The sequence below is a fragment of the Antechinus flavipes genome, chromosome 1 (genome assembly GCF_016432865.1).
Source record: "Antechinus flavipes isolate AdamAnt ecotype Samford, QLD, Australia chromosome 1, AdamAnt_v2, whole genome shotgun sequence".
NCBI lineage: Eukaryota > Metazoa > Chordata > Mammalia > Dasyuromorphia > Dasyuridae > Antechinus > Antechinus flavipes.
This window is the reverse complement of record NC_067398.1, coordinates 184,194,062-184,220,979: the sequence shown is the minus strand read 5'-3', so window position 1 is coordinate 184,220,979 and position 26,918 is coordinate 184,194,062. Positions and strand designations below refer to the sequence as shown.

The window sequence follows — 26,918 nt, the reverse complement described above, 5'->3', positions numbered from 1 at the left end:
GAAAACAATATATGTGTGTGTGTGTGTGTGTGTGTGTGTGTGTGTGTGTGTGTGTAAATGAACAAATACAAAATAATACCTAAGAGTAGAAGGGAAGCACAAATAATTGAAGTAAATCAAGAAAAAACTCTTTATTTTAGGAAATATTTGAGTTGTCCCTTGAAAGGGATTCTAAGTTGTCACCTTGAAGGTGACAATCTGAGCAAAGTCATGGAGATGGGAAATGAAACTCCCAGTATCATTAATAATAAACAGATCAGTTATTAGGAGTGAACAATGCAATCAAGGAGTAAAGTGAAATCAATCTGGAAAGGCAGGTAAGAGTTACATTGTGAAAGGCCTCAAATGCTAAATGGGGAGAATTTATATTTTTATCCTAGACACAAAAGAGAGCCACTGAAACTTGAGTATAGGAGTGATGTATTCAGACCTGAGCTTTAGGAATATCAATTTGTCAGTTATAGAGAGAACTAATTGTAAAAGGGAGAGACTGGAAAGAAAAGGGAACCAATGGAAGGCTGTTAAACAAACAGTCTAGGCAAGAAGTGATACAAGCTTGAACATGAGTGGTAGCTATGTGAGTGGAAAGAATACTGTGGGAATTACATTAAACAGCTTCTGTTTGATTGAATTTGTAGAGAAAGAAGAGGTGAAAAAATAACCAAGAAGATAAACTAAGGGCTACTAAAAATAAAGAAATTAGTAGGAGGGGTAGATAATGTTCTCTGTTCTAACCATTTGAGTTTTAGATGTTTATGGGAAAAACAGATAATAATAGGTATCACAAAATGAGGGAGACATGCTCAAGCAAAAAGTGGGGATTAGATAAAGTAAAAATGTTTTAGTTTGAAAAGAAAATTAAAATAGTGTGGTTGAAATTTGGGCTCAATGTCAGAAACATCACATTTAACCGTCTCTTTTCTTTAAGTTCTTCAATAAAGTTGCTGTTAAATATAACACAAAAAATTTAAACTTGCATAGTTAGAATTTATTTTTTTCTTTCTTAAAATTAATACTCATTTTATAAATAATATTTTTACTTTCTGAGCAAGTTTGTACTTTATACAATAATATTCAGAATATTTAATCATGTTTACTAATTATTTTTCTTACCTCTAAAAATAGAAAATCTACTAGGTACTGTATGGGATAGTAGGGCGCTCCAAAGGTATACTTGGCTTTTTCTTCTTTTAAATTTGTATCCAAGGAGATCACATGAGTAACTCCATGTGGTGAATTATTTGGTAGAAAAACTTGGGCCTTTCCAGCTTTCAGAACCCTTAAATTGAAACAACAGCACAAAGAGTACCTTTAAAAAAAAGTTTGTTCTCATTCATCTGAATACAAAAGCAACATAATATGAGTAAGGACAAAATTAAATGACATGTTGACAAAAATACATAAGCTATGGAAAGAATGCTACAAAAACAAATTGAAGTATTAAATCAGAAAAAAAAAACCCAAAACTTTTTTTGTAGGCAATTCATCAGCACAATACATTAAATCACACTTAATTATCTTTTTTTCCCCCACTTGTGTTAAATTAGCCAAAAGGAACTAATCTGGGACAGAACAAAACAGACACTATCAGAGGAAAATAAACAAAACTTGTAATAGCAGATTTAATTTCACTGAAGCAAGAATACAAAAAGATATGAAATGGCTTATCCATAAAGATTAAAAGAAATAAAATATTGTGGATCATCTGGCAAAATTAATTGGTATGGGAAACAGAGGACTAAAATGTATTTAGCCACAGAAAACTATTTTCTCATTTATTATTTTAACTTTTAGGAAATTATAACCTACCTTGTAAGAGAATCTTTTCCTTTACTACCCTCTTTAACCAGGAGGACAACTTTCCATCTGTAGAAGGCCCCTGGAGCACCAGTGCTTGTCAGTTCTTTGCGCCATCTTTTAGGTGCAGATTGCATTTGAGGTGAATAATGGGAGTCTTTTTCAATTTTATATCCCCATTCATAAGTTGTTTCATCGAGCCATCTGCCACTTTCGGCACTATTAATTATGTAGTCCTTAGTTAGTACCCACTTTCCTAGAAAGCAAATGAACTGTCAGCCACAAAAGAATTTTGGTAGAGATAAATGGTAATCAACTGAAGATCAAAAATAAAATTAACATCAACCTTTTTCATGCAAATGCAACATTAGAACCTTAAGTAACATTTCTACCATTTTTTGTACTGTTCATTTTTCTAAATATTAACATTGGGAACACTTTAATATCATTAAACATTTTGTTTAAGCTTTTTTTCTGAGAGAATTATAATTCTAGATGTTCTCAAAAGTTAAATTGAAAGCTTCAAAAAATAAAACAAAGTGTACTACTCATTAAATATTCCTTACTCAGTTATTTTAGTCCAAATTTCCATTCTTCTCAATTGTGTTAATGAACCTCTTATTTCTTGCATTATTATACTATTAATAACAATTAAGCACATGTATCACAGCAGTGGCTGAATTAAGAAATGTGACATTTTTAGAATATATTTTTAAAAGAATAGATGTTTACATAAAAGAGTTTAAATTTTTATTTTATTTTGTATGTAACTTTGAAAATAAAGATTTTATCATTTCTTCAGCAAAATTATTTTTGAATAAAAGCTGAATTTTACAAGTAAAAGTAAAATCTTTTTTTACTATCGATGGACCATGGACAATCCTGTGATATTCATAGCTCAGAAAATCCAACCTAATCTACACAAAGAACAAGTATCAACTGCAAAAAAAGGAGTATGAGAAAGAGGTAATGTGACTTGGTACTCTTTTGAGAATATATATCACAATAAATGTAAAAACTTGTACAGGTAAAAACTTATAGATGAGTACTTTAATACTGGCAATTTCACGATATCCCACTATGAACAAATCTAATATGTTAGAATGAAATTTTTAAAGTGCTTGATTGTAGCTGATTTTTAAACAAAAACACATGTTAAAAATGCCATGAATATGTGTACATTATTCTTTGTTCAAAAATAGTTCAATTCTTAGATCAAATAAAATTTTTTCTAAACACGTCTATATGAAGACACAATTCAACTACTTTATCATTTGGAGCTGTGTAAACAATACCAAAGAAAGAACCAGTAGAAAAATGGCAGGGGAAAGAAAGGTAAAGGAAAGCTTGAACAGGTATTTTTGTAAGGGATAAAGAAAAACTGAAAGTATCTTTGAAAGCTACAAAAAGCATGAGAGATGAGTACAGCTGAATAAAGATCAAGAGACAATGGAAAAGGTTTTTAAAAACTGAAAGTTCAGAGAGTAAAATAACTCAGAAAACAAAGAATAAAGTACACAGTAAGTAAAGAATAAAATAAATTTGGAAGAGAGACAATATATAGACTTAGAACAATTGAAAAGTTAGAAATTATCATAAAGAATCTAAATACAACAGTCATAACTAATTAGAAATCAATTTAAAATAATAGTAGAGTACTTGTGGCTATAAGTGCGAAAGGACTACTAACTTCCATGATTTCTGGTTACCAAGGTTTAAGTTGAAATTTCCCTGAAAGGTTATAGAGCAGTGTCCATGATTTGAGAGGCTCAGAAGTAAACTGAGCTAGACTTCCTTTGATGATGTGTAATGGTGGCATCTGGGCCTACTGATGTAGTTACATAAGCATTTAAGGAGATAAAAAGCCTCTTTGTAGTTGAAGCCCTTCAGACACCCATCCAATCATGGATTTACTGGATGTCCCAAGATTGCATGAGTCACCATATCTGGGTTTTTTAACCAGATGTGTTTCTATATTTTTGATAATTAAAATTCATAATGAATTATTCTCTCTATAGTACTTTCCTTTAACTTTTAAAAATGATTATGTAAAGTTACCTGCTGCACAAGCTGCTAAATATTTTTCACTTTTACAAGCACGCTTTGCTATGAGATGTGTGCAATCTCTGTATTGCTAAAAAACAAACAAACAAAAAAATTACTTAAGAAGATTTTTCTCTTAAGTCTTCATATTAGAACAGTTATTATGTGCTACATTTACCTTATTCTTTTTTTTTCTTGGTTGAGGCAATTGGGGTTAAGTGACTTGCCCAGGGTCACACAGCTAGGAAGTATTAAATGTCTGAGCTCACATTTGAACTCAGGTCCTCCTGACTTCAGGACTGGTGCTCTATCCACTGTGCCATCTAGTTGCCCCAATTTACCTTATTCTTTAAAAAGTACTTATTTTACTACTTGTCACATCTCTTTAACTTAATATTTTAAAAGTAAAAATGTAGCTTCTACTTACCTTATTGTTAATAAAATTACAATCTAGTTTTAAAAGCAATTTAGTTAGATCTTCTTTCTCTTTGCCTCTAAATCCTGTTATCTGGATTATGGGTTTCTGGATAGAACCTTCCATCTATACATATATACATAAACAAAGACAATACAATGAGAAAGTATTAAAAGTTATAATTGGCATTTTTCCTACTTACATTAAAAATAAATTAATGAACACAAATTTAATAACAACTATTTTCATATTCATTTATTAAATGTAAACTGTAAGGACATTTTATGTTTTCCTTTGTATTCCTTTTCCAGCTCCTTTTACAGATGAGGAAACTGAGGCAAACTGGATTAAGTGATTTGCCCACATAGTTAGTAAACATCTGAAGTCAGATTTGAAGTCAGAGCTTCCTGACTCTAGGACTGGCACTTTATACACTGTACCACCTACTTAAAGATTCTTTACTAAAACTTGACAAAAAGTCAAGGGATATTCTTATGGCTTAAATAAAATTTATGGGAAAGAAGTTAGTGCCTTTATAAACTTTAGCCTCATGAAATACTATGAATCTAGAATCCTAATTTTTTCCTAAAAATTCTTAGGGAAAATATATACATGTCATCACATAGATCAACATATATCTTCTAAAGAAATAAAAATAATTTAGCATTATTACTTTATACTTTCATACAAATAATTAACATATGTATAAAAATATAACTAGCAAGATGCTATTACCAAAAATTTACTTCTCTAAGTGATCAGCACATTATGGGGTGCCCATCCTTAATCAGTACTTTCAAAAAGATGGATATTGATATAGGCAAGGTAAAACACTTTTTTGAAGTAATAAGCTAAGTAATAACTAGGAAGAGTGATGTATTTGTAATGTGACAAAAAAGACTTTTTTTTGTTTGCTTAATTTTTCACTCCTAATAAAATTACTAATAGTATCTATCACTGGAGATATGTATCAAGATTTAACATCATAAACTGTGCAGTAACACTTTAAAGACAATAAAATTAGCTTTTAAAACAATATCTGAGCTCGATATATCTAAACAATGAAAGATGGTTCTTATAAAATTCTAAAGATTTTTTATTTTTCTTATATTAAAAAGCTGTATTGATATAATTTGATTTATCAATGCTTTCATTTTCAAATGTCTATCTACTCCCACTCCTTCCCTGAGAAACAACTTTTCTAATAAAAAAAAAGTAAAAGGAAACGAGTAAAACTAACTAGTTGTCAATTATTTTATTTATATATACATATATACATGCAGCACATTCATGCCTACACCCAAAGAAGGGTAAAAGAAAAGAAGAAGGAAGGCAGCACTCTCATATCTCTTCTTTGAGACCAAACAGGGTAAAAAACAAAATTAAAACCAAAACTAAAATCATGACAGCTGAAGTGTATTTTAAGATAAACAATAAAGAAATTACGCTTAATGTTTGCTCCGTATATAAGCATGGACTATAGTGGCTCAGTTTCCTTATTTGTAATATGCTGCATTTAGACTAGATGGTTTGAGATCTCTTCTAGCTTTTCATCTAATACTTAAAACTTTTTTCAGTATTAAGTCATATGCTTACTTTGCTACATTTTATGAAAGTAATCTATATTTTTAAGAGGGATATCTACAATGACGGTAATAGAAAGAAGTCTTTTGCAAGTGATATTCCACAGCAAATCCCATATAGTTATTATGATATAATTGAGTGAAAGATGATGTTTGTTTGTTTGTTAAATGTAAAAAATGTAAAAAAAAAGTGATTAGGCAAAAAGTTATTTGATTAGATAGAAAAATGCCTTGGAAGACTATTTCCAGAACAATCTACCTCCCAGACATATTTCAAAATAGTGCAATATGCCCTGAAAGCCATGACAGAGTTGATCTTGTTTGGGTACCCTATGAATACTAATATCAAATGAAGCATTACATAGGGAGGCATATTCTTGTAAAATGGATTGAAAATTATCATGGAAGAGAAAAATTTTTTTAAAAATCCAAGTTGAAGTATTCCCAAAAGATAATGAGGTCCTTCAGATCCCCACATTTTAGAAGGCATAGTACTACTTACATCAAACCCCAGAACATTGGGACATCCTAAAGAGTCTGGTTTATCTAGTGTAGAAGTTGAATAATCTAAGATCATATTGGAATATCCTCAGGCTTCTTGCTCTCCAGAAAGATGGCACAGTAGATAGAGAACTGGGCCTAAAGTTAGTAATATCTGAGTCCAAAATCCAGCCTTACGTACTTACTAGCTATGTGATCCTGAGCACATGATTTCATCTGTTTGCCTCAACTGTAAAAATAAGGATTTTTGGAAGAATGGATCGAAAGGATATTTGTAAAATAGTAAAAAAATGCTTATTTCCTCTTTCTTCTTATTTATCCTATATATCCAAAATATGTTAAGTTTAACTCATCCTTAAAACCAACTAACATTCAGGAAGGAACGCTTTCCCTCTCAGAAGTTAGAGAAATGAATCAAGGACAGGGAAATCTTGATTAATCTACTTTACACAGAGGCCCTATTTCTTCAGGCCTTGACCAGATTTAGAGTAAGGACAAAATAAGAAAAAAAAAGTATTTGATGAATTATATTAAAAGAAGTTATCTCCTAAGGACAATTTCAAGGAGTCAAGGGTCTTTTCTGGGCAAGCATCAGAGAAAAGACTAGGGAAGCAGTGGCCACAACTCTCCTCAGATCACATCACCTTGGAAACACCAAAAACTTCTTAATCCTTACAACTAGCTCTAAAAACATCAGTGTAGAAAAAACTTAAAAGCTTGAAACAGTGCTCATTCCCTATCCCACCAATAAAAACCCAACTTTAACATAAACTTCAAAATCAAGAAAAATGTAAATAACAAAAAAGAACCTAACTATAAAACTATAATTTTTCTTTCTTTTGATTTTGATTTTTAAAAAATGTCTCATGGAATCATTAGCTTCTACTTGCTCATTTCTAATTTTTAAGAAATTATTTTCTTTTGATTTCCCTTTGGTCAATTCTGCTTTTGAGAGTATTACCTTCATCAGTGAAGTTTTGTACATCTTTTTCTATTTGGATGATTCTGTTTTTTAAAATGATTTTTTAAAAGTATTTTTTGTCCCTCTTTTTATAAAACTAGCTGGTAATTATCTTTTCAGAATTTTCTTTCCTCACTGCCATTTTTTAAAATTTAATAATATTTTTCCCAATTATATGCAAAGTTTTCATTTTTCAACATTCATCTTTGTAAGATTTTGAGCAAAATTTTCTCTTTCCTCCATCTCTAATACAGCAAGCAAGGAAATACATTAAAGGGAATAAAAACTACACAACCAAATGCAGAAATGTTAAATGCATGCTTTTCAATGCAATATAAATTTACCTTCAATAAAAAGCTATAGAAGAACAGTTTTATGATTAATTGGAAACTAAAAATTCTAAGCCTAAAGAATAAGTGGGTCAAAGAATAGATCATAAAAACAATAGTTTCATGAAAGAAAGTGACTATGAGATAATATGCCAAAATTTGTGGGATTTAGCTAAAGCAGCACTGAGAAAAATATGTGTATCTGTAAATGCATATATTACTAGGAGAGAAAAAGATCAGATCAATGAATTGGGCATGCACCTAAAAAAACTAGATGAAAATCCTGAAGATCAAAGGAGATATGAATGAAGCTGAAAGCAACCCTCCCCCCTCAAAAAAAACTAATGAACAAAACTAGAAGTTGGCTTTATGAAAAAAATTGATAAAACATTGATCATTTCGATTACGTCAATTACAGAACAATGAATCTGAATATAATATAAACTATGTGAAAAAAAAAAAAAAACCAAACAGGTAAAGAGGAGTCCTACCACATATATGGTGTTGAAGTCTAAACAAGGCAGAGAAAAAAAAAAAGAAAACTATAGACTAATTTCCTTAATGAATACTAATGCAAAAATTTTATTTTTGCAAGAGGACTATAACAATGTATCACAAAGCCCACACACTACAATCAAGTGAGATTTATACCAGGAATGCAAGGCAGATATTGTATATTAATGATACCATTATATAAAATACATTAGTATACAAATTATATCAAAATTAGGAAAACCATGAGCATAACTGACCAAATCAATCATAAAAACAACAAAAATCATATGCTTAAATCAACAGATAGAGAAAAAGCTATTGATAAAATACTATTCCTATTATAAACATTAGAAAGCATAGGAATAAATAGAGCTTTTCTTAAAATGATAAGGAGTTATCTATCTCTAAGAGCAAACATTATCTATAATGGGAATAAACTCAAAGTCATTAGGCATGAAGCAAGTATATCCAGTATCATTACTATTATTTAATATTGTATTACTGCTGCTTGGCAATAAAAAAAGAAAGTGAAAGCACAAAAATGGGCAATGTGGAAAACAAAATTATCACTCTCTGTAGACACTGTAATGATATATTTAAAAACTCTAAAAAATCAACTAAATATCAAACTGAAACAATCAACAACTTCAGCAAAGTTGTAGGATATGAAACAATTCACAATTTTACCAAAGTCGTACAATACAAAATATATCCACATAAATCATAAAATTTCTATAGACTATAAACAAAATCCTGAAGAAAGGGACAAAAAAAGAAATTCCATTTAAAATAATTGTAGACAGTATAAAATATCTGCCAAGATAAACCTGGAGACTAGGTGAATACAATTACAAAACATCTTTCACAAAAATAAAAACAGAGCTGAACAATTGAAGAAATACTGGTTGGTATAGGTTGGGTTGTTCTTTGTGTTCAAAGAAAACCAAAAGTAGTTTGTCCAACTGTGGTGATCAAATATGAGCTCAAAAGGTCTACCAGGGGTTAAGCACAAGTAGTCCATGTGAACATGGAGAATGGAGATTCTCTAAATTTACATCTATCATGTTTCTTTTGAGCTATTGTAATTCTTAGCTCAAAGAACACAGTGCCTTCCTTGATGTGGGCACACCATGCCAATGTCTCCCATGTCCCACAACTTATTGCAATTTTTTGGAGAGACCTTGAGAACATTCTTGTATTACTTCTTCTGACTTCAAAGAATGAAAACATTGTCCATTATCCAGACCTGCTCAAACATGCAATCATGAAACAAATAAAAAGAGACCTAAACAACTGGAAAAACATTAATCTTTCATGGGCAGGTTGAGCCAATATAATAAAAATGACAATTCAACATAGGTTAATTTAATTATTCAGTGCCATACCAATCAAATCTATATTTTACATTAATATTTTATAGAACTAGAGAAAATTAATTATTTCATCTAGAAAAACAAAAGATCAAGAATATCAAAGAAAATCAATGAAAAAAATGTGAAGGAAGGAGTCTTAGCAGTACCAGATTTCAAACTATATTACAAAGCAATAATTTTGGAAAAAAAAAAAATCTGGAACTCCTTAAGAAATAAAATGGTGTATTTAACATGCATTAGTCAATCTGCCATCTGGGGCAAGGGGTGGGGAGAAGGAGGGGAAAAGTTGGAACAAAAGGTTTTGCAATTGTCAATGCTGAAAAATTACCATATATCTTGTAAATAAAAAGCTATAATTAAAAAAAAAGAAAGAAATAAAATGGTGGGTCAGTGTTAGAGATTAGATACACAATACACAATAGTAAAACAAATTAAAAAACTCCCAAAGACCACAGTATTCTATGTTTGATAAACCCAAAGACTCACTGGACAAAAATTGCTGGGAAAACTGGAAAGCAGTTGGGCAGAAACTAGATGTAGATCAACATCTCACACAGTATAACCAGATAAAGTTAAAGTGGATGAATGATTATATGTAAAGAGTGATATCATAAGTAAAATAGGGGACCATGGGAAAACGTACCTAGCAGATGTATAAGGAAACAGTTTGCGATGAAATAAGAGACTGAGAGGAGTAAAGTGAACAATTTTATTATATGAAATTAAAATTATTTTTCCACAAGCAGAACTAATGCATCCAAAATTAGGAGGAATACAAGAAACTGGAGAAATATTTACATCAAGTTTCTCTATAAAGGCCTCATTTCTCAAATATAAAGGGAAGTGAGTCAAATTCATAAAAATAGGAACCATTTCCTGTGGTGTTCTCTTCTTTGTTATAATATATGATGGTTCTCTGGGAGCAGATTTCTTGGGGAGGTTTTCTTGAGGCAGCCTTAGTTTCATTTCAAAGTAATAAACACCCCAAATGCAGCCAGCTGATAAAATCCAAATGTTTTATTTTCTCCTTCCAAGTCTTATCTCTTTCCTTAGGCCCGGTTAGCTTTCTTAGAGGCCTCTCTCCCTCCTTGGTTCCAAGAGCTCTTGCAGCTTGTCTTTTAACTCTTTCAGCTTCTGCCTCTAGCTCAACTCCAACTCATGTCTTCTCCATCTCCAATTGATGCTCCCCTCTCAATCTTTTCAACTGACTGACTAACTGAAGCTCTAAGAGCTTCTTTATATATGATCTCTTAAAGGTGTGAACCCAAAGGTTGACTCCTCCTCTGAGAGAGTGGGATTGTGGGTTTCTGACTTGTGAATCTCCCAAACTTGAGAACTCCAACATGTGAGCTAATGTGTGAATTCTCAAAGGTGTTAACTTAAGCATTGTTTCTATCAGTTCTAGTGACAACACCTTGTAAGGATTTGCTCTAATGTGTGAACCAATAAGCATTGTATCAATTCCACTGAGTTAACACTAGGATTCTAACAATTTCCCAATTGATCAATAGTCAAAGGTTATGAATAGACAGTTTTCGTTAGAAATCAAAGCTATTAAAAGTCACATGAAAAAAGGCTTTAAATCACTACTGATTAAAGAAGAGGATATGGAAAATTTCAGACATTAATGCATAATTATTGAGATTTATGTTTGAATAGCTCTAATCATTTTGGAGAATGGAATTATACTAACCAAAGGCTTATAAAACTGTGCATAATGTGTATTGTATCTAGGATATACTGCAACATATTTAACATATATAGGACTGTTTGCCATCTTGGGGGGGGGGGGGGAGGAAGGGAGGGAGGGAAAAAAACGAAACATAAGTGATTTCAAGGGATAATGCTGTGTAAAAATTATCCTGGCATGGATTCTGTCAATACAAAGTTATTATTAAATAAAATTAAATTTAAAAAAAAATAAAATAAAATAAAACTGTGCATACTCTCTGATTCAGAAATATCATTACTAAGTTGGTATCCTAAAGAGATCACAGAAAAAAGTAAAGCACCTATTTGTACAAAAACTATACCAGCTCTTTTTTGTGGTGGCAAAGAATTGGAAATTGAAGACAGGCCAATTACTTGGTGAATGGCTGAACAAATTATGGTATACGATTGAGATGGAGCACTGTGGAACTGTAAGAAATGATGACCAAAAGATCTGGGCAGACTTACATGAACTGGATGCAGACTGAAGTGAGCAGAAACAGGCAAACGTACACAGAAATGACAATAAAGTAACAATGATCAACTGTGGAAGACTTAGCTCCTCTAATCAAAGCAATAAAAGACAACTGTCAAAGGACCCATGATAAAAAAAAGAAAAATGCTATCCATTCACAGAGAAAACCAATAAACTCAAGGACAGATTGAAGATATATTTTTAAACTTTATTTTTCCTGTTTTATGCTTTCTTTTGCAATATTGGGTGATGTGGAAAGATGTTTTACCTGACTTCACATATATTTAATTGATATTATATCATATTGCTTGCATTCTCAATGGGTGGGGAAGGCAAAAGAGGGAAAATGATTTAAAACTGAAGATTTAAGACAATGAATGTTAAAATATTTTTTAAAAAGAGGTATCTTTGGGGTTTACCTTTGACTTCCTTGAAGAATGCAGGTAAAGAGGGACTGATTATTTTCAGAAAACTGATTCTTTTTCTCCAGTAAAAACTTGAGTAATTGTTATCTCTGGTGAATCCAACTGTTACTGACAATGGCTTTTCTTACTGTGGAATTTTATCTTTTGTTTGATAATATTAGAAATTGTAACTGCAAAATGGCTTGTGCATGAGGTAGATTTTCAAAGGCAGGATGGTTTTCGGTCCTTTTGGATTTCTAAGTAGAGGCACAGAATTAGAATTATTATAATTAATAAATTTGTCTTTGGCTAGCTTGCACCCTAAATGCATAGTAGAATATTTTTTTCCAACTATGAAACTAGGTGGATAAAAAATGATGATTTTCTGGATTATACTTAGCAGTTAGGCAAACAATAAAGTGTATCCATTTTGGACACTAGAAATGATCAATTAGTTAGTTGAATCCTGAAATAAACCAAAGAGAACAAGATGAAATGTCTGGGAAATTGGAAAAATATTTTAATAACCCCAAGCTTCTCCTAGAAAAAATATAATAAAATGCTATTTTACTAGTTTTAATATTAATAGCTTACAGAAATGTTATATAGCAATAAACCAGGGGAAATTCTTTTTTGAAGAATTTAAGCTTTCAATCTGTAATTCGTGTCAACCAAGGAATCATAAAAAAGAATAGGTGTAAAAATTGTTATTAATTATTATTAAATTATTGATTGTTATTAAAGAAATGTATACTCCAAAACCAAATATTTTTCAGGGAGAAAGAAAAACTCATGGACAGACGGTCTATTCCATTAGAATTATTTTCTATTTTCAAAAGAACATAAAGAAGATGAATAGATTCCGTGTGGCAAACCTATGGAAGGACGTGGATGCAAGTGGCCCATGATAGGCAAAATCATATGGACTACAATCTATATTGCTGGAGGGACATCAATGAGACCACAGATCCGTCCTAGCATTAGAGTGCTAAAGCATATTTATGCAAGAACTACTATTTTAAAGAATGCAGTTTCCTCTTTCACTCCTCTGACTAAAACAAAAAAATCGAACTTAAAGTTTTACTATCTAGGAGGTCTTTTAAGTAGAAGAATTTTTATATTTACAGTATATATGCTTTACTTATGGGACTAATTTACAATGATTTCAATTGTCCTGTGTTAATTCCAGGACACATCAGGAAATGTATAAATGTCAAAGCTATGTAATAAAATATTGGCTAGTGTCAATAATTGAGAAAAATTAATTTAGTCATGTTTACTTTATACTTCTCCATCAAAAGGTGATTTTTAAAAATGCAGTCTTTTCCCTTTATCAAGTCCCCAAAGGATTAGGTCTTATTCATTAGTGTGAAATTCAAATCAATCAACAATTTATTAAAATCCTTTCTCTGTGCCAGTGTTTCAGGTTAGGCCTCACTCAGGCCAGACCAGTCCCTTCATGATTTAACATGATCTTAATTAAAAAAAAAAAAATTAGTTATGGCAGAAGAAAGATAGTCAATAAAGACAGACATTGAACACTCTTTAGTTTGATTCAGCTAAAGTGATGCTCCTTGCCTCTAATGATCCAGTAGTCAACCATCAGTGGGTAAGCTTAGAGCAGCTAGTGGCTGCTATGTTGTTCTCAGGCAATCTGGATGTCAATAGTCTAAGTCTTCAAGCCAAGCAAACCTTAAGGCTGGTTTTAATACCTTAAAAGGAAAAATTGACCTAACTAGAACAAAGACAAGAGTTAGGATAGTGCTGCTACCATAATCAGGTACTGCAGAACTTACAGGATAAGAATAAACATAAAGAGAATCATTAAACACACACACACAAAAATAGTTAAATAAAAAGTAGTTAGAGAGAGAGAGAGAGAGAGAGAGAGAGAGAGAGAGAGAGAGAATGAGAACACAGCAATTAGGGATTAGGAAAAATGTCATATAGAAGATGGTGCTTCAGTTGTGTCTTGAAAGAAGAGATTCTATAAGGCAAAAGAGAGGAGTCCTTGCCAGGCAGCCAGTGCAAAGATGAACAGATGGTAACAGAGTATCCTTTCCTTCTTAATTTTAGGTCAGAGAAAGAAGTAGCATTATCTTTACCAATGTCAATTCCTTGATTCCATTTCACGCTCTTCATTCCCTTTGATGTTCTCTCTTCCTATTTTCAACTTCCTTTCTGCCTCCAAACATGCTAAGGTCTCCGCCACAGTTAAATACAAACACAAACATACACAGACAGACAACCCCCCCACATACACACATACACACCCATTTGATCCACTCAAGCTATGGTAATGTATTTCTCCTTGTTTTCATAGCCAAATTCCTAAAACAAAACAAAAAATCCCAGTATACATTTCTACTTCCAAATCCCCAAATAGGTACTAAGTAAATGTTTGATGCATGACTGATTGGAAAATATGATGTCCTTTCTGCATTGCAAAAAGTTAGATCCCTAAAAAGACGCAAGTGCCACAGCCTTGTAAAAACAGTGTCAGGAATGCTCAGATTTAGAATGTGCTGAAGTTGTCTGGGAAAATTAAGAATAATAAATAGGCATTAAGTCATATTAAGAAGAGAAAAGAAGATTTTAAAAAGGAAGAGGCCTGTCCCTCATAATGGGGGAGACAAGGACAGCAGAAAGTAGGAAAAATTGCTCAATTCTTATTTCAGTTCCATTTTCTTGAATAATGAGAATCCCTGGATCTGAAAGAATAAATTTAGAATAATTAATGGATATATGATGTTCAAGATGAAGAAGATGGTAAGACTGAACCTAGGAATCCTCAATAAGTTCAAGTCTCATTGTTCAAATGAACTAAATCATCAGTATTAACTGCACTTAGAGGTCACTTAGGGATATAATAGAGTATAGGAGAAATACCTAAAAATAAAAAAAGGCCAATAGCCTTAATTTTCACAAAATAGAATACAATCACATCCCAAGATAAATCCAGGTTACAAGAATTTGATTTTATGGGAAGTTTCACTTACATATCTCTCTTTTAGTTTGAAATGCATTTATTTGCATTTACTAGGATGGATCTTGTGTACAACTGAGCATCAGAAAATAAATACCTTTCTGTTGAGAGGTCCACGTTACATTAAGTTCTGTTCGCAGAATACTCACTGTTTGCTTGTGTATAATAGCGATAATCTACTGCATCATGCCTTTTACAAAGATGTGCTAAAATTACTCTTTGGATGCTTTCTCATTTTGTTTTCTTTTCCAAAGAAAATCAATTTGTTCAATATGATATCATCTGTATTGTTTTCATTATTTGCCCTTACTATTGTTGGGTTGGGGTTTTTTTTGCATTAAAATTCACTTTATAAATATTGAATATAAATGGATTTTAATTTTTGAAAAAAAACATTTGTTCCAATGAAATGAATGGCAATTAGTTTTCTATTTACAAGAGATTTCCCTTAAAAAGATTTTTAAAGTAACAAGGTTGGAGTTTATAAAATGGAATTTGTGAACATTAGATTTGTTTTCAACTCCAATGAGAAAAATTAAGATGTTATTAAATCTTTCCCTGTTCTTAAAAAATGCTTCCCCATATCTTACTGTTCTTTCAAACTATTACCCTATACTTTCTTTCCTTTTCTCAAATTTCTTGAAAAAGCTGTCTAGATACACTTCTTTCAATTTGTCTCTCTTGACACCTCAGTCCTTTGAAATATGATTTCTCATCCCATCATTCAATTAAAATTACTCTTTCCAAAGTTATAAGGATCTCTTAATTGCCAAATTTGAGTTTTTCCCCTCAGCCTTACTAATTCTTAACCTATTGGATACATTTGAGACTATATCAAATTTATATGTGTTTTTATATAACACTTGTTTTTTCCTCATGAAGATACAAGCTCACTACATATACAGATTGATTCATATTTATATCCCCAGAGCCTGGCATAGTGCCTGTTACATAGCAGGTGCTTGATAAAAGACTTGTTAATCCACTGACAAAAGGCTAAAGGTTAAAGAGAAATGTTTTTTGGGGTTTGTTGGTTTTTTTTTTTTTTGGTTTGGCATGTCAAATCAAATTTTTTAATTTGGCTTTTTTTTTTTTTTTTAAATAATACTTTCTTAATTTCTCAAAATATATGCAAATATAGTTTTCAACATCCATCCTTGCAAAATCTTATATTCCAAATTGTTGTTTGTTCCTCCCTCTCCATCTCCTCCCTTCTCTAGACATTAAGTAATCCAATATAGGTTAAACATGTATAATCCTTCTAAACATATTTACACATTTATCATCTGTGCAAAAAAATTCAGATCATAAGGGGAAAAAATGAGAAAAAAAAAAACAAACAACAATAACAAAGATGAAAAAACTATGTTGTGATCCACATTCAGTCTCCATAGTTTCCTCTCTGGCTATAGATGGCATTTTCCATCAGAAGAGAAAGTTTTCATATACACAAACATATTTATAGCAGGGTTTTTTGTAATAGACAAGACAATCAAAGTATAAGACTATAATTGAGAAATGGCTAACCATACTCATAGGTATGTGAATGCAATGGAATGTTATTGTTCTTTAAGAAATGAGAAAAGATTAAGAATATAGAAAACGTATAGTATCTCATTTAGAAAACAAATAACCTATAAAAGAAATCAAAGAGAGATAATTTAAGAAATATTGGTTAACCTAAAAATTATAACCAAATAAAAAGACTAGACATAATATTTCAAGAAATCTTAAAATTGCCAACATCTCTTAGAATTAGAGAGCAAAGGATGAAGAAATAATCTATCAGTCACCTGCTGAAAAGAAATTCCCAGGAACAAATACAGAACTTGTGGGGGGTGAAAAAAACGTTGTAAGTACCTAAAGAGAAAGAATTCAAGTAAATGTACTAAGAAACCACAATTAGGCTTGCAAAAAAATTAGCAGCCATTACTAGAACCAAAGATCATGGAATATCTTGGGCCAAAAGCAAGAGATATAGGCTTACAGAAAAACTGGACTTTTACAGAAATCGATCAATAGATAGAAATAGATAACCCAGATTAAAACATCAGAGACAAATAGAAACTTTGAAATGCAAAAAGAGGAATCAAGAAAAACATAAAAGGGTAAAATACAAGTGGATAATCAAAAGAGACTTTATATAAACCACTTAGATTCTAATAGATGGAAAGGAGATATGAGAGAATGAGAAAGATACAAGCATTTCTTCAGAATCCAAATGTTATCAATGAGTTAAAATAAGACAGAGAGCCACGAAGTGATTTTGTTATGTTTTGATTATTTTAAAACAGGGTTAAAAAACAAAACTATCCCAATCCATACAAATATTACAATAGATTCAGAAAAATCTTTGACAAAATGCTCTAAAACCCTATAACATATAAACAATGAAAAGATATTATTTAATATAATAAAATTATCCTTAAAAGCAAGCATCATATGCAATAGGGATGCACTAGAAACTTTTTCAATGAACATATGAGTAAAGCCAAGGATATTCACTCTTTCTATTATTTCACACATTCTAGAAAGCCTAGCAATAGCAATAAAAAAAAGAGAAATACATAACAAAGGAGTTAAAAAGATGAGATAAAACTTCCTATTTGCTTAATAAAAGTTTTATTTAGCAAATCCTAGGAAAGTAGCAAAGATACCAACTGAGACAGTTAATAGCTAAAATTGTAAATTATAAAATAAGTCCACAAAAACTAGAAGCATTTCTATATGATAACAAAATTCAAGGGTAGCAATAGAAAGGGAAATCTCATTCAAAAAAACTAGAAAATTCATAAAATATTCATCTCTTTACATAATAAAGTATATATAATACTTTTATGGATTTAATGACAAAGTGTTCATTAAAGAAATAAAGAACTTTAATAGCTGGGGGAATAGTCATTGATCATGCCTGGGGGATAACAATGTACTAAAAATGAAAAAGGCTAACAATGTTAATACACAAATTTAATGTTATACCAATCAAACCATCAAAAGGTTAAATTATAAAATATTACAAAATTATAACAAAATTTATTTCAATAAGCAAAATGTCTGGAATATCAAGGAAAATAATGAAAAAAAAAGTTGGAGATAAAGGGGGCATAGCATTTCCAGATTTAAGACTACATTATAAATCAGCAGTCATCAAAACCATTAGGTAGTGGTTTAAAAAAAGAGAAATACATAAATGTAACAGAGAAAATAAGGGGAATCAAGGGGGGGGGGGGGAGGCAGTAGGGAAAGGCAGTTATGTAATAGCCCAGGGTTGGATAAACTAAAAAAGAAGGTACTTATGAAAAAATTTTTGATTTGGTTAAAAATAGCAGGGAAAATTAAAAACCAGACTGGTAGAAATCAGGTTTATATCAACATCTTACAACATTCCACAATAAATTCAAAATTGACACCTGACCTTAGTATTAAAGATCATATAAAAAATTAGAAAGACAGATCATATGCCTTTCACAGCTGTCAGAAGAAAAGATATTATTAACCCAAAAAGATAATTTTGATTACACAAAACTTAAAAGCTTCTGAACAAACAATATTAATCTATCTAAGATCAGAAAGGAAACAGTCCTATGGGGATGGGAAATTTTTATATAACTTTTTTTAGATAAGGATTTGGTATTCAAGATGTATGTATGTGTGTATGAGTTACATTTTGTGTATATAGTATATATAACTGTATATGTAATAATTATAATTACATATGTATATTATGTATTGTTTAAATACTCAAACTAGGGACACGTGAATCAGAAAATGATGAATACTGTTGTTGTTGTTGTTTTTTAATATCCTAGCTAGCAAAAGACCATCCGAACAGCAGGTTAGGAAGCCTGGAAAGGCTGTCTCAATCCATTTTATGACGTCATAAATGCAAGACACCCCAATATATGAAGCATCAAGTCCTGAGAAAATGTACCTGTGGCTTGTTTTGAGTACTATAGATTCAGGAATATAAAAATATAAATATAAAAGCCTTTTTTGTTTTTTTTTAATCTTTTAGATTGTTAACTCCATGGGAGTAGGAAATTGGTTTCATTCTTTGTATTCAGATGCCAGCCTCTAGCACAGTAACAGGAACTTCATTAGTGCTTGTTGATTATTTTGCCAGTAGGCCTGTGAAGAGTCAATGGACACCTGTGGGGCACATGAATGACTATTTTTTTCTAGACTATGCTAATGCAGAGGAAATCTTTCCTGATATCATTAGCTGCGGCTACCAACTTTCTCAAACTTATTAAATTTTATATTTATTCTTCATATACTTGAATACGACATTACTCTATATAGACAATAATATCTTTCAGGACAAGGAATGTTCCATTTCTGAATTTGTTTCACCAGTACTGCTTGTTACATACTGGATCCTTCACAGATGCTTAGGTTCTTAGAATGTTTCTGAAAGCTTAGTTAAGATTATGAGTGTTGGTCCTCATATTTATGAGAACAGATCCAAGGAATCAACTATATGACAAGTCAAGACTCTCCCATTTCCCTCTTCAACCAATCATAATGTTTAAACATTTTAAAAGATAAATCTGGGAGAGAAGGTAACAATTACATCTTGCTTCCTCGCCAGTTTCTAGCCTAGAATTCCAGGGAAACAAAACAAATAAACAAACAAACAAACAAACAAAAAAAAAAACCCTGACATACAGGGATTGGATATTTCTTAGATAAAAATGACAGCTAGGAAGCCATCCTTGGTGGTTGACACCATTACCAATATTCCATAACACCTGTCTATCAACCCTTCTGAATCTTCGTTTATTTCTAAAGACTATTTCTCAATATTTGGATATGTAAGTTTTGTAGACGAGCTTTTTTTCTCCTTCCCTAGTATAGATACAAATTCACCACAAAATCACTCATGAGGAAAGGCAATGATAACAAATATATAAATGAAAATAATTTTAATAGTATTTTATTTATCCAAATATATATATAGTTTTCAACATTCATTTTTCTAAGTTTTTGTGCTCCAATTTTTTTCTTTCCTTCCTTACCTCTCTCTTCCCCAAGACAGTAAGCAATCTGATATATGTTAAACATCTACAATCTTTTTAAACATTAAAGTAATTAAAACTTAATCATTTTCATTTTTTAAAACAATCCTACAAACTATTCCAAGGAAATCACAAGTTCAAACCTTATCCCAAAGATTTAAGAAAATAGCACTAATTTATACAGCAATATATTTTTTAAAAAGTATTCAAGATGAAATTAGAGTTATATCAGGATTGTAAAAATAGTTCAACATTAAGAAAATCACATAAGCAACCCAAAATCACATGACTATATCTATAGATGTAGGAAAAAAAGCTTTTGAGAAAATAATGCATTAAATAACTTATATTAAATTCAACAACCACCTATTAAGTGCCTAAAATGTACAAGGTATTATGATAGGTGCTGAAGATACAGACAAAAATTAAATCATCATTGAGCTTACATTTTAATGGAGGGGGGGTTTAAAGCATGAACACACATCAGTAAATGCCAAGAATATAGAAATTAATTTCAAGAAAGAGAGTAGTAATAACTGAGAAGAACTGAAAGTCCTGGTGTGCCTTAGTTATGTTTTAAATAACAAGAAGATAGTATATATTTCATAATAGAGGAAAGGGTCAAAGGGAGACCACTTTTGCAAAAACACTAAGGCTAGAAATAAGACTGCTAAAAGAAATAAGAGCAGACCAGTTTGTCTAGAACAAGAATATGTATGAAGAGAAGTTACTATAAAATAAAATTAGAGAGGAAGAAAGGAAAGGAAACAGTTATTTATTAAATGTCTAATATGAGATGTGGACTTAACAAATAATATCTCATCTGATTCCTCCAACAATCCTGGGAAAGTTCCAATTCCTACATCCTTTAGTACTTTGTCCTTTATCCCATTCACTTTTCTCTCTCCAATTTCAACTACACAATTCCAACTCAAAACAGTTCTCTTCTATACTCAAATCCCTAGCCTTCTAGTACAATTCCTGCTGATCCCTTGTCAAGCTTAATTTCTGAATTATTCTCATTTTTCTGACATCTCCATTCCTCTTCATGAGCTACTGAATGAAATCACAAAAATACAATGACGTGTTACATTAAAAATTCATGCTCTAACCAATGTTAACTGGGCCCCTCATTATAGCAATATAATCAATTGTTTTATTATTCCCTTATGTGCTAGCTCACTCCCCAGAGACTATTAGCTGTGAGATCCTGGGGAAGTTACTCAACCCTGTCTGCCTCAGTTTCCTCTTTTGCAAAAAATGAGGTGGAGAAGGAAACAGCAACCACTGTAGTATCTTCACCAAGAAAACTCCAAATGCGGCCATGAAAAATAGGACATGACTGAACCATAACAGTCACCCTAAGGGAGTACAGACATCAGTGAAATTAAAGATCATTGAAATGCATCCTCTGTAATGGGCAGAAGCTGAGCAGATACACTGAGGTACGAGTACTTGAGGCTAATTAGCAATTGGACAATACTCTATTAATATATGCTTGGAGAAAGAATGGCCCTGCCCACTCTGAGCAAGTTTGATGTGTTGTATAGGAGATTGCGTAAAAGATTTGGTGGGTGGAGTGTGAGAGCCAGAGGTACTGGACACTGCCCTTTCCATGTGTTATAAAATCTGTCTGCCGCCAGTGCATCTTTGACAAAAATCAAGACATTAATAGTATAAAGGGCTAGATTTAGAAGTTCTCTAGGGTTCCCTGTGGCAATTGCTAATTAGCTTCAGTCCATTACAATCCCTCTTTTTATATCTTTCTTGATCTTTTTGCAGTTGTTGACACCCAATTACTCTTAAGCCTTGATACTCTGCTCTCTATGTTTTTGAGACATGGAACAGCCTCATTCATGTCACCTCTGATAATTGTTAGGAGTTCCCCAGCTCCATCCTGGGCCTTCTTCTATTTCCCTGTGTAGTATTTTACTTGGCAATCTCATCAGCTCCAATGGTTTCAGCCATCATCTCTCTTCATAAATGACTATTAGATTCTACTTGACCAGCCCAGACTTGCATCTCCAACTCCCTATCAGACATCTCAAATTACACATTCCATGGGCATCTTAAATTTCACAGACTTAAAACTAAACTCATGACCTCCTCCCACACATCCTAAAACATCTTTTTCTAACTTCCCCATTACTGTGGGGAGTACCACATTCTTGCTCTCACCAAGGCTCTTAACCCAGTATCATCCTCTACTTTTCATTTTCTCTTATCACCAACTCCAGCCCCTCCCTGTCAATCAGTGTCAGGTTCTGTCATTTCTACCTTTACTTGTCCTCTTCTCTCCTATGACATCAGGACATCACATCCTTCTACATGCAGGCTCTCATTACAAGATGCTCGGATTATTTCAATAGGGTTTTCTTTGATCTCCCAGGCTCATGCTGATATGATACTTTTTCATGTTATAACAGTCCAAAAACATAACAACCCAAACTCATAAATATCAAGGGTGAAACTCTCAGAAAAGTTACAGGAATTCTGCAAAGTCATGCAAATGATAATTATTCAAGACAGGCCTCAAACAAATTTCTTTTGATTCCTTTAGTACCTTTTCCACTCTATTGCTCCTATGTGTCACGTTCATAGATGCATAATAAACTCAGTCCACTGCTAAAGAGCTTTAACTCTATCATTTAGGGGCTGAGTTCTAGTCCCAGTCCTATTACTGATTACTTCTATAACTGACTCCAATTAGTTCTCTACTCAGTTGCCAAAGTGATTTCAAAAAGCTCAGATAGGCCATTATCCCCTACAATAAACTCCAGTGGTTCCTAGTTACCTCTGTGATTAAATAAAATGTCCACTTTTAAAGCTCTTCATAACTTGATTTCTTCCTACCTTTTCAGTCTTTTTACAACTTATTCCCTGACAAGAATTCTGTGATTCAATGGCACTGGCCTCCTGGCAACTCCTCCATCTTCTGCTTCCAAGTCTTAGGCTGTTCCCTGAAAAGGAAATCAGTATCGATTACTTAGATTTATTTTTAATTTGATTACAAAATTAGGAAAAAAATTTTTCTTTCTTTAGGAAAAAAATTAATTCCTTTTTTGGGGGGAGGAACCTCTTTAAGCCAAATAGACATTTCTCTTGTACAAAATTTTTTAAATACGATTTAGTAGAGAACCTAGAAGTAGAATTCTTTAGTAGGGATTTGTTCTAAATAAATTTAAATTTAAAAAAAAAAAAGAGAGAAAACAGGAAGATTTGCTAAATTGTATCTATCTTAATACACACACACTTTAAATAGGTGAACTCAAAAGGCAAATTAGAATAAAGCAATTTTATACTGCTACTAAATTACATTTTTTTATTGAAAGATCATAAAGATATTAACAGAAACAATAAACAGAAGAATCAATCTTAAACTAACCCAGGACCCAAGCACATAACTATTATAAATTGTATAGTTAATAGAGAAGACAAATAACATCCTAACTTCAAAATCTGGAAAAAATTTATAAGTTGAGGCCTGATTTAATGTTGTGCCAAATCTTGTTGTATGTTCTACATATGTCCGATTTATGAATGATAGAACTGAATTTAAGAATGGCGGGTTTCTTTCTTCATATAAAAAAAGAACCTGACACAATTAAGAAAATGGAAAATCTGTGTTGTCTTATCTGCCAGCAATGTTTCCAAGCATTTGTTTTAATCTAAATCTGTGCTGTCTTATCTGCTGGCAATTTTCCAAGCATTTTTTTAAAAAACTGTTTTGTTTTGTGCTCTAATAAACGAAGGAGTAAAGAGTGTTTAAAAAAAAAAAAAGTAAAACTTTGCAAAAAAGTTTTCAAAGAAATTTCTCTTCTCTCTCTTTATTTCCAACTGATCACAGTAGAAGTTACAGTGATAAAAAAAAAACTGATAAAAAGTAAATATACAGACTGAATTTGTTATTCTCTTCTAGAAAATTCAAAAATTATGATTTGAAAAATGTTATGAAGCATTTTGATGAGCCTTTAAGTTACATACAAACTTCATAAAGTCTAATGAAAACAATAATTAGACAGTTATTCCATAACTGAAACTTTAAAATACTTTGGCTTATTTTAAAGCTGCAGATTGAATTTTAAGAACTGTTTTATTAATAACATTATCTGTTCAGGAGAGAGGGAAACAAGATTAAGTAAAATTCATAAAGTATTAAAAACAACTTAGGAAATTAGTAAAAGAAATTAGGTTAAGACTCATATAAGTTTAAATAATTTGACAACTTGAGAAAGGGAAAAAAAAAAACAAAACAAAGAGAAAGAAAGTGAGAGATATTTGCTAAACCCTATGCAATTTTTGTTAGCCAGTATAAGTCTGAAGTTTTGGCTGAAATTCTGCTAAACTGATTTTGACTTTAGTGTAGATCAAAGATACAGTTAAAAACTGTACTTAAAGTTGGGACAGAGTTTTTGAAGAGAAGTGTGAATTTTTATTATTAGAAGGTAGGACAGAAAAATTTTAGACTATCTTCATATTCCAAAAGAATAAAAGTAAATGGAGAGTTGGGATTTCTTTTCCTTTTTGACCTGACTTTTCTTGTGTAGCATGATAAATATGGAACTATGTTTTAAAAAATTATACATGTTTAAACTATACTGGATTACTTGCTGTAGGGGAAAGCAAGAGAAAAATTTGAAACACAAGGTTTTCCAAGGGTGAATAGCGAAAAACGATCTTTGCACGTATTTTGAAAATAAAAAGGTATTATAAAAATTAAAATAAAGTAAACTTTCAGAACTTGAGGAGAGAAAAAAAATCCTGGCATGTGATAAACACTACATAAATGAACAATTGCTACCTCTTTAATTGACTTTAATTACTCCACACTGGATAATTCTATACTGGGTTTTGGTTCCATTGTATGTGATTAACAAAACACCAAAATAATAAATGATTTTCCTTGTAACATAATTTTAAAATGTACTCCACCAAATTATTATCATTTGGATTGTACTATGTTTCATGTTTTAAATATTTTATATTAATTACACAAAAATAAGTTAATCATAAATGTACCTGTTATAAAATGTGACAAATTTTGAAAACTTAATATTTAATGAGGTTCTTTTGTTTTAAATTAAGAAAATAATAATGATGATAACAAAAGACTTACAGTTGGGAAAAAAGCAGGGTAAAATCCTCTGAAGAGAGCTTTGTTTATGAAATTCCTTAGGATCAGTCCTGCTGAAGGTATTGAGAAACTCTATAGTATTGTAGTTTAAGGAACTTCCAAAGTAGGAAATGATTTTCTATGGATCAAAAAGGGAAAATGAAAAAGAAATCAATTAATATTGATCACTTTTACTTTTAGTTTGATAATAGGATTAAACTCCTTTCTTCAGGAAAAGTGAATTCTAAGAGCTAAGCCAGACTAACATAGATAATAGTTCCTTAAGTCTAAATTACCTATAGATTTAGTGAAAAGATTGAGAAAACTTCATCATTTAGTAGCAGATAAATTAGAGTAAGACAATCAAACAATTATAGGATTAGCCTTTTAAAAAGCTGTGTCCCTTTTCTAGCAGAAAAAGATGCTGTTTCCCTTTCTGGAAGATGGAGAAAGGATAGTCAGAGGTTAAGTTTCACTTTCCAGTATTAGTGGATACATTCCCTTGAGTGTATAGTGGATACACTCTTGAGCTAGAGTCTAAATAATGGAATGCTTAAGAGCAATGAAATCTTCTAAGAAAGCTGGGAGTTAGGTGTGTGTAACTACTGACCACAAGTTCCTCTTTCCCACAATGCTTTACAAAAGGTACCAGTAGTAAGGTAAGGACTTCTGGGATAGGATAAGGAAAGCCTAGGAGAAGCTAAAAAGTCAGGTGACCTGCCTTGTCCAATTGATTCATGTTCAAAAAAAGTTTGTCATTTTAAAAATTTCTTTGTTATAAAAAATTTTGCAAGTCACTCCTTGACACTGACCTCTAAGGAATCAGATGGCCTGAATTAATATGTAAATCCTAACCTTGCAAATTAAATTACAGATGCTTGGTAACTTTGTCCTCAATTTCCTTTTTATTTCAGGTAATTGATTTCAGCACTCATATTCTTGGAATTCCCTCCCTCATCTATGTCTTTTGGCTTTTTTCAAGTCTTAGCTAATAGTCAACTTTCCACAAGAAGTCTTTAGGCTCTTTTCCTTCTGAGACTATCCCAAATTTATCTGGAATACATCTTATACACAATTCTGAGCTTCTTGAGAACAAGAGTTGGTTTTTTTGCCTTTCTGTGTCTCCCCAGTGCTTAGCACATAAGAGATGCTTTATAGCTGTCAGATGATTGAAATTAAGTATTAATAGATTTAAAAGTTTAAATATAATAAAATGGTAACATAAGAAATTGTTAGTTGTGATTAACTAAAACTAGGCAGCTAACTGAGCTGGACCATAGAAAAAGGTCAAGAGCACAGATGAAGACCTCAGTCTTTGGGTAGAGAGGAAAAGGCATACATAAGGTCAGTGAGACTAAGACAAAAACAGACTTTCGTACTTTTTTTTCTTTAAAGCTAGTGGCCCTATGTAAAAGAGCACTTTAAAATTAAAGCTCTAAAGAAATGTGTAGTACTGTTATTGCTGTCATCACAAAAAATGTATTATATATTAGATACATACTTTTCAAAGAAACATAAAATAGATCAAGGTGACCTTAAAAGTTAATTTGTAACTATGCATAGCCTTTGATCCAGCAGTGTTACTACTGGGCTTATATCCCAAAGAGATTTTAAAGAAGGGAAAAGGACCCAATGTGCAAAAATGTTTGTGGCAGCCCTTTTTGTAGTGGCTAGAAACTGGAAATTGAATGGATGCCCATCAATTGGAGAATAGC

General features: G+C 31.7%; 1 protein-coding gene across 1 annotated transcript in view; it reads right to left on the bottom strand.

Annotated features, from left to right (window-relative positions):
• Nucleotides 1-4,381, bottom strand: part of SLF1 (SMC5-SMC6 complex localization factor 1) — a 64,467-nt gene extending 60,086 nt beyond the window's left edge. Inside the window, exons 1-4 of the mRNA XM_051993813.1 lie at nucleotides 4,268-4,381; nucleotides 3,856-3,931; nucleotides 1,810-2,053; nucleotides 1,114-1,279 (exon numbers count right to left, since the gene is read on the bottom strand). Of these exons, the coding sequence (XP_051849773.1) occupies nucleotides 1,114-1,279; nucleotides 1,810-2,053; nucleotides 3,856-3,931; nucleotides 4,268-4,381 (600 nt within the window). The remainder of the gene's footprint in view (nucleotides 1-1,113; nucleotides 1,280-1,809; nucleotides 2,054-3,855; nucleotides 3,932-4,267) is intronic.
• Nucleotides 4,382-26,918: the final 22,537 nt, after the last annotated feature.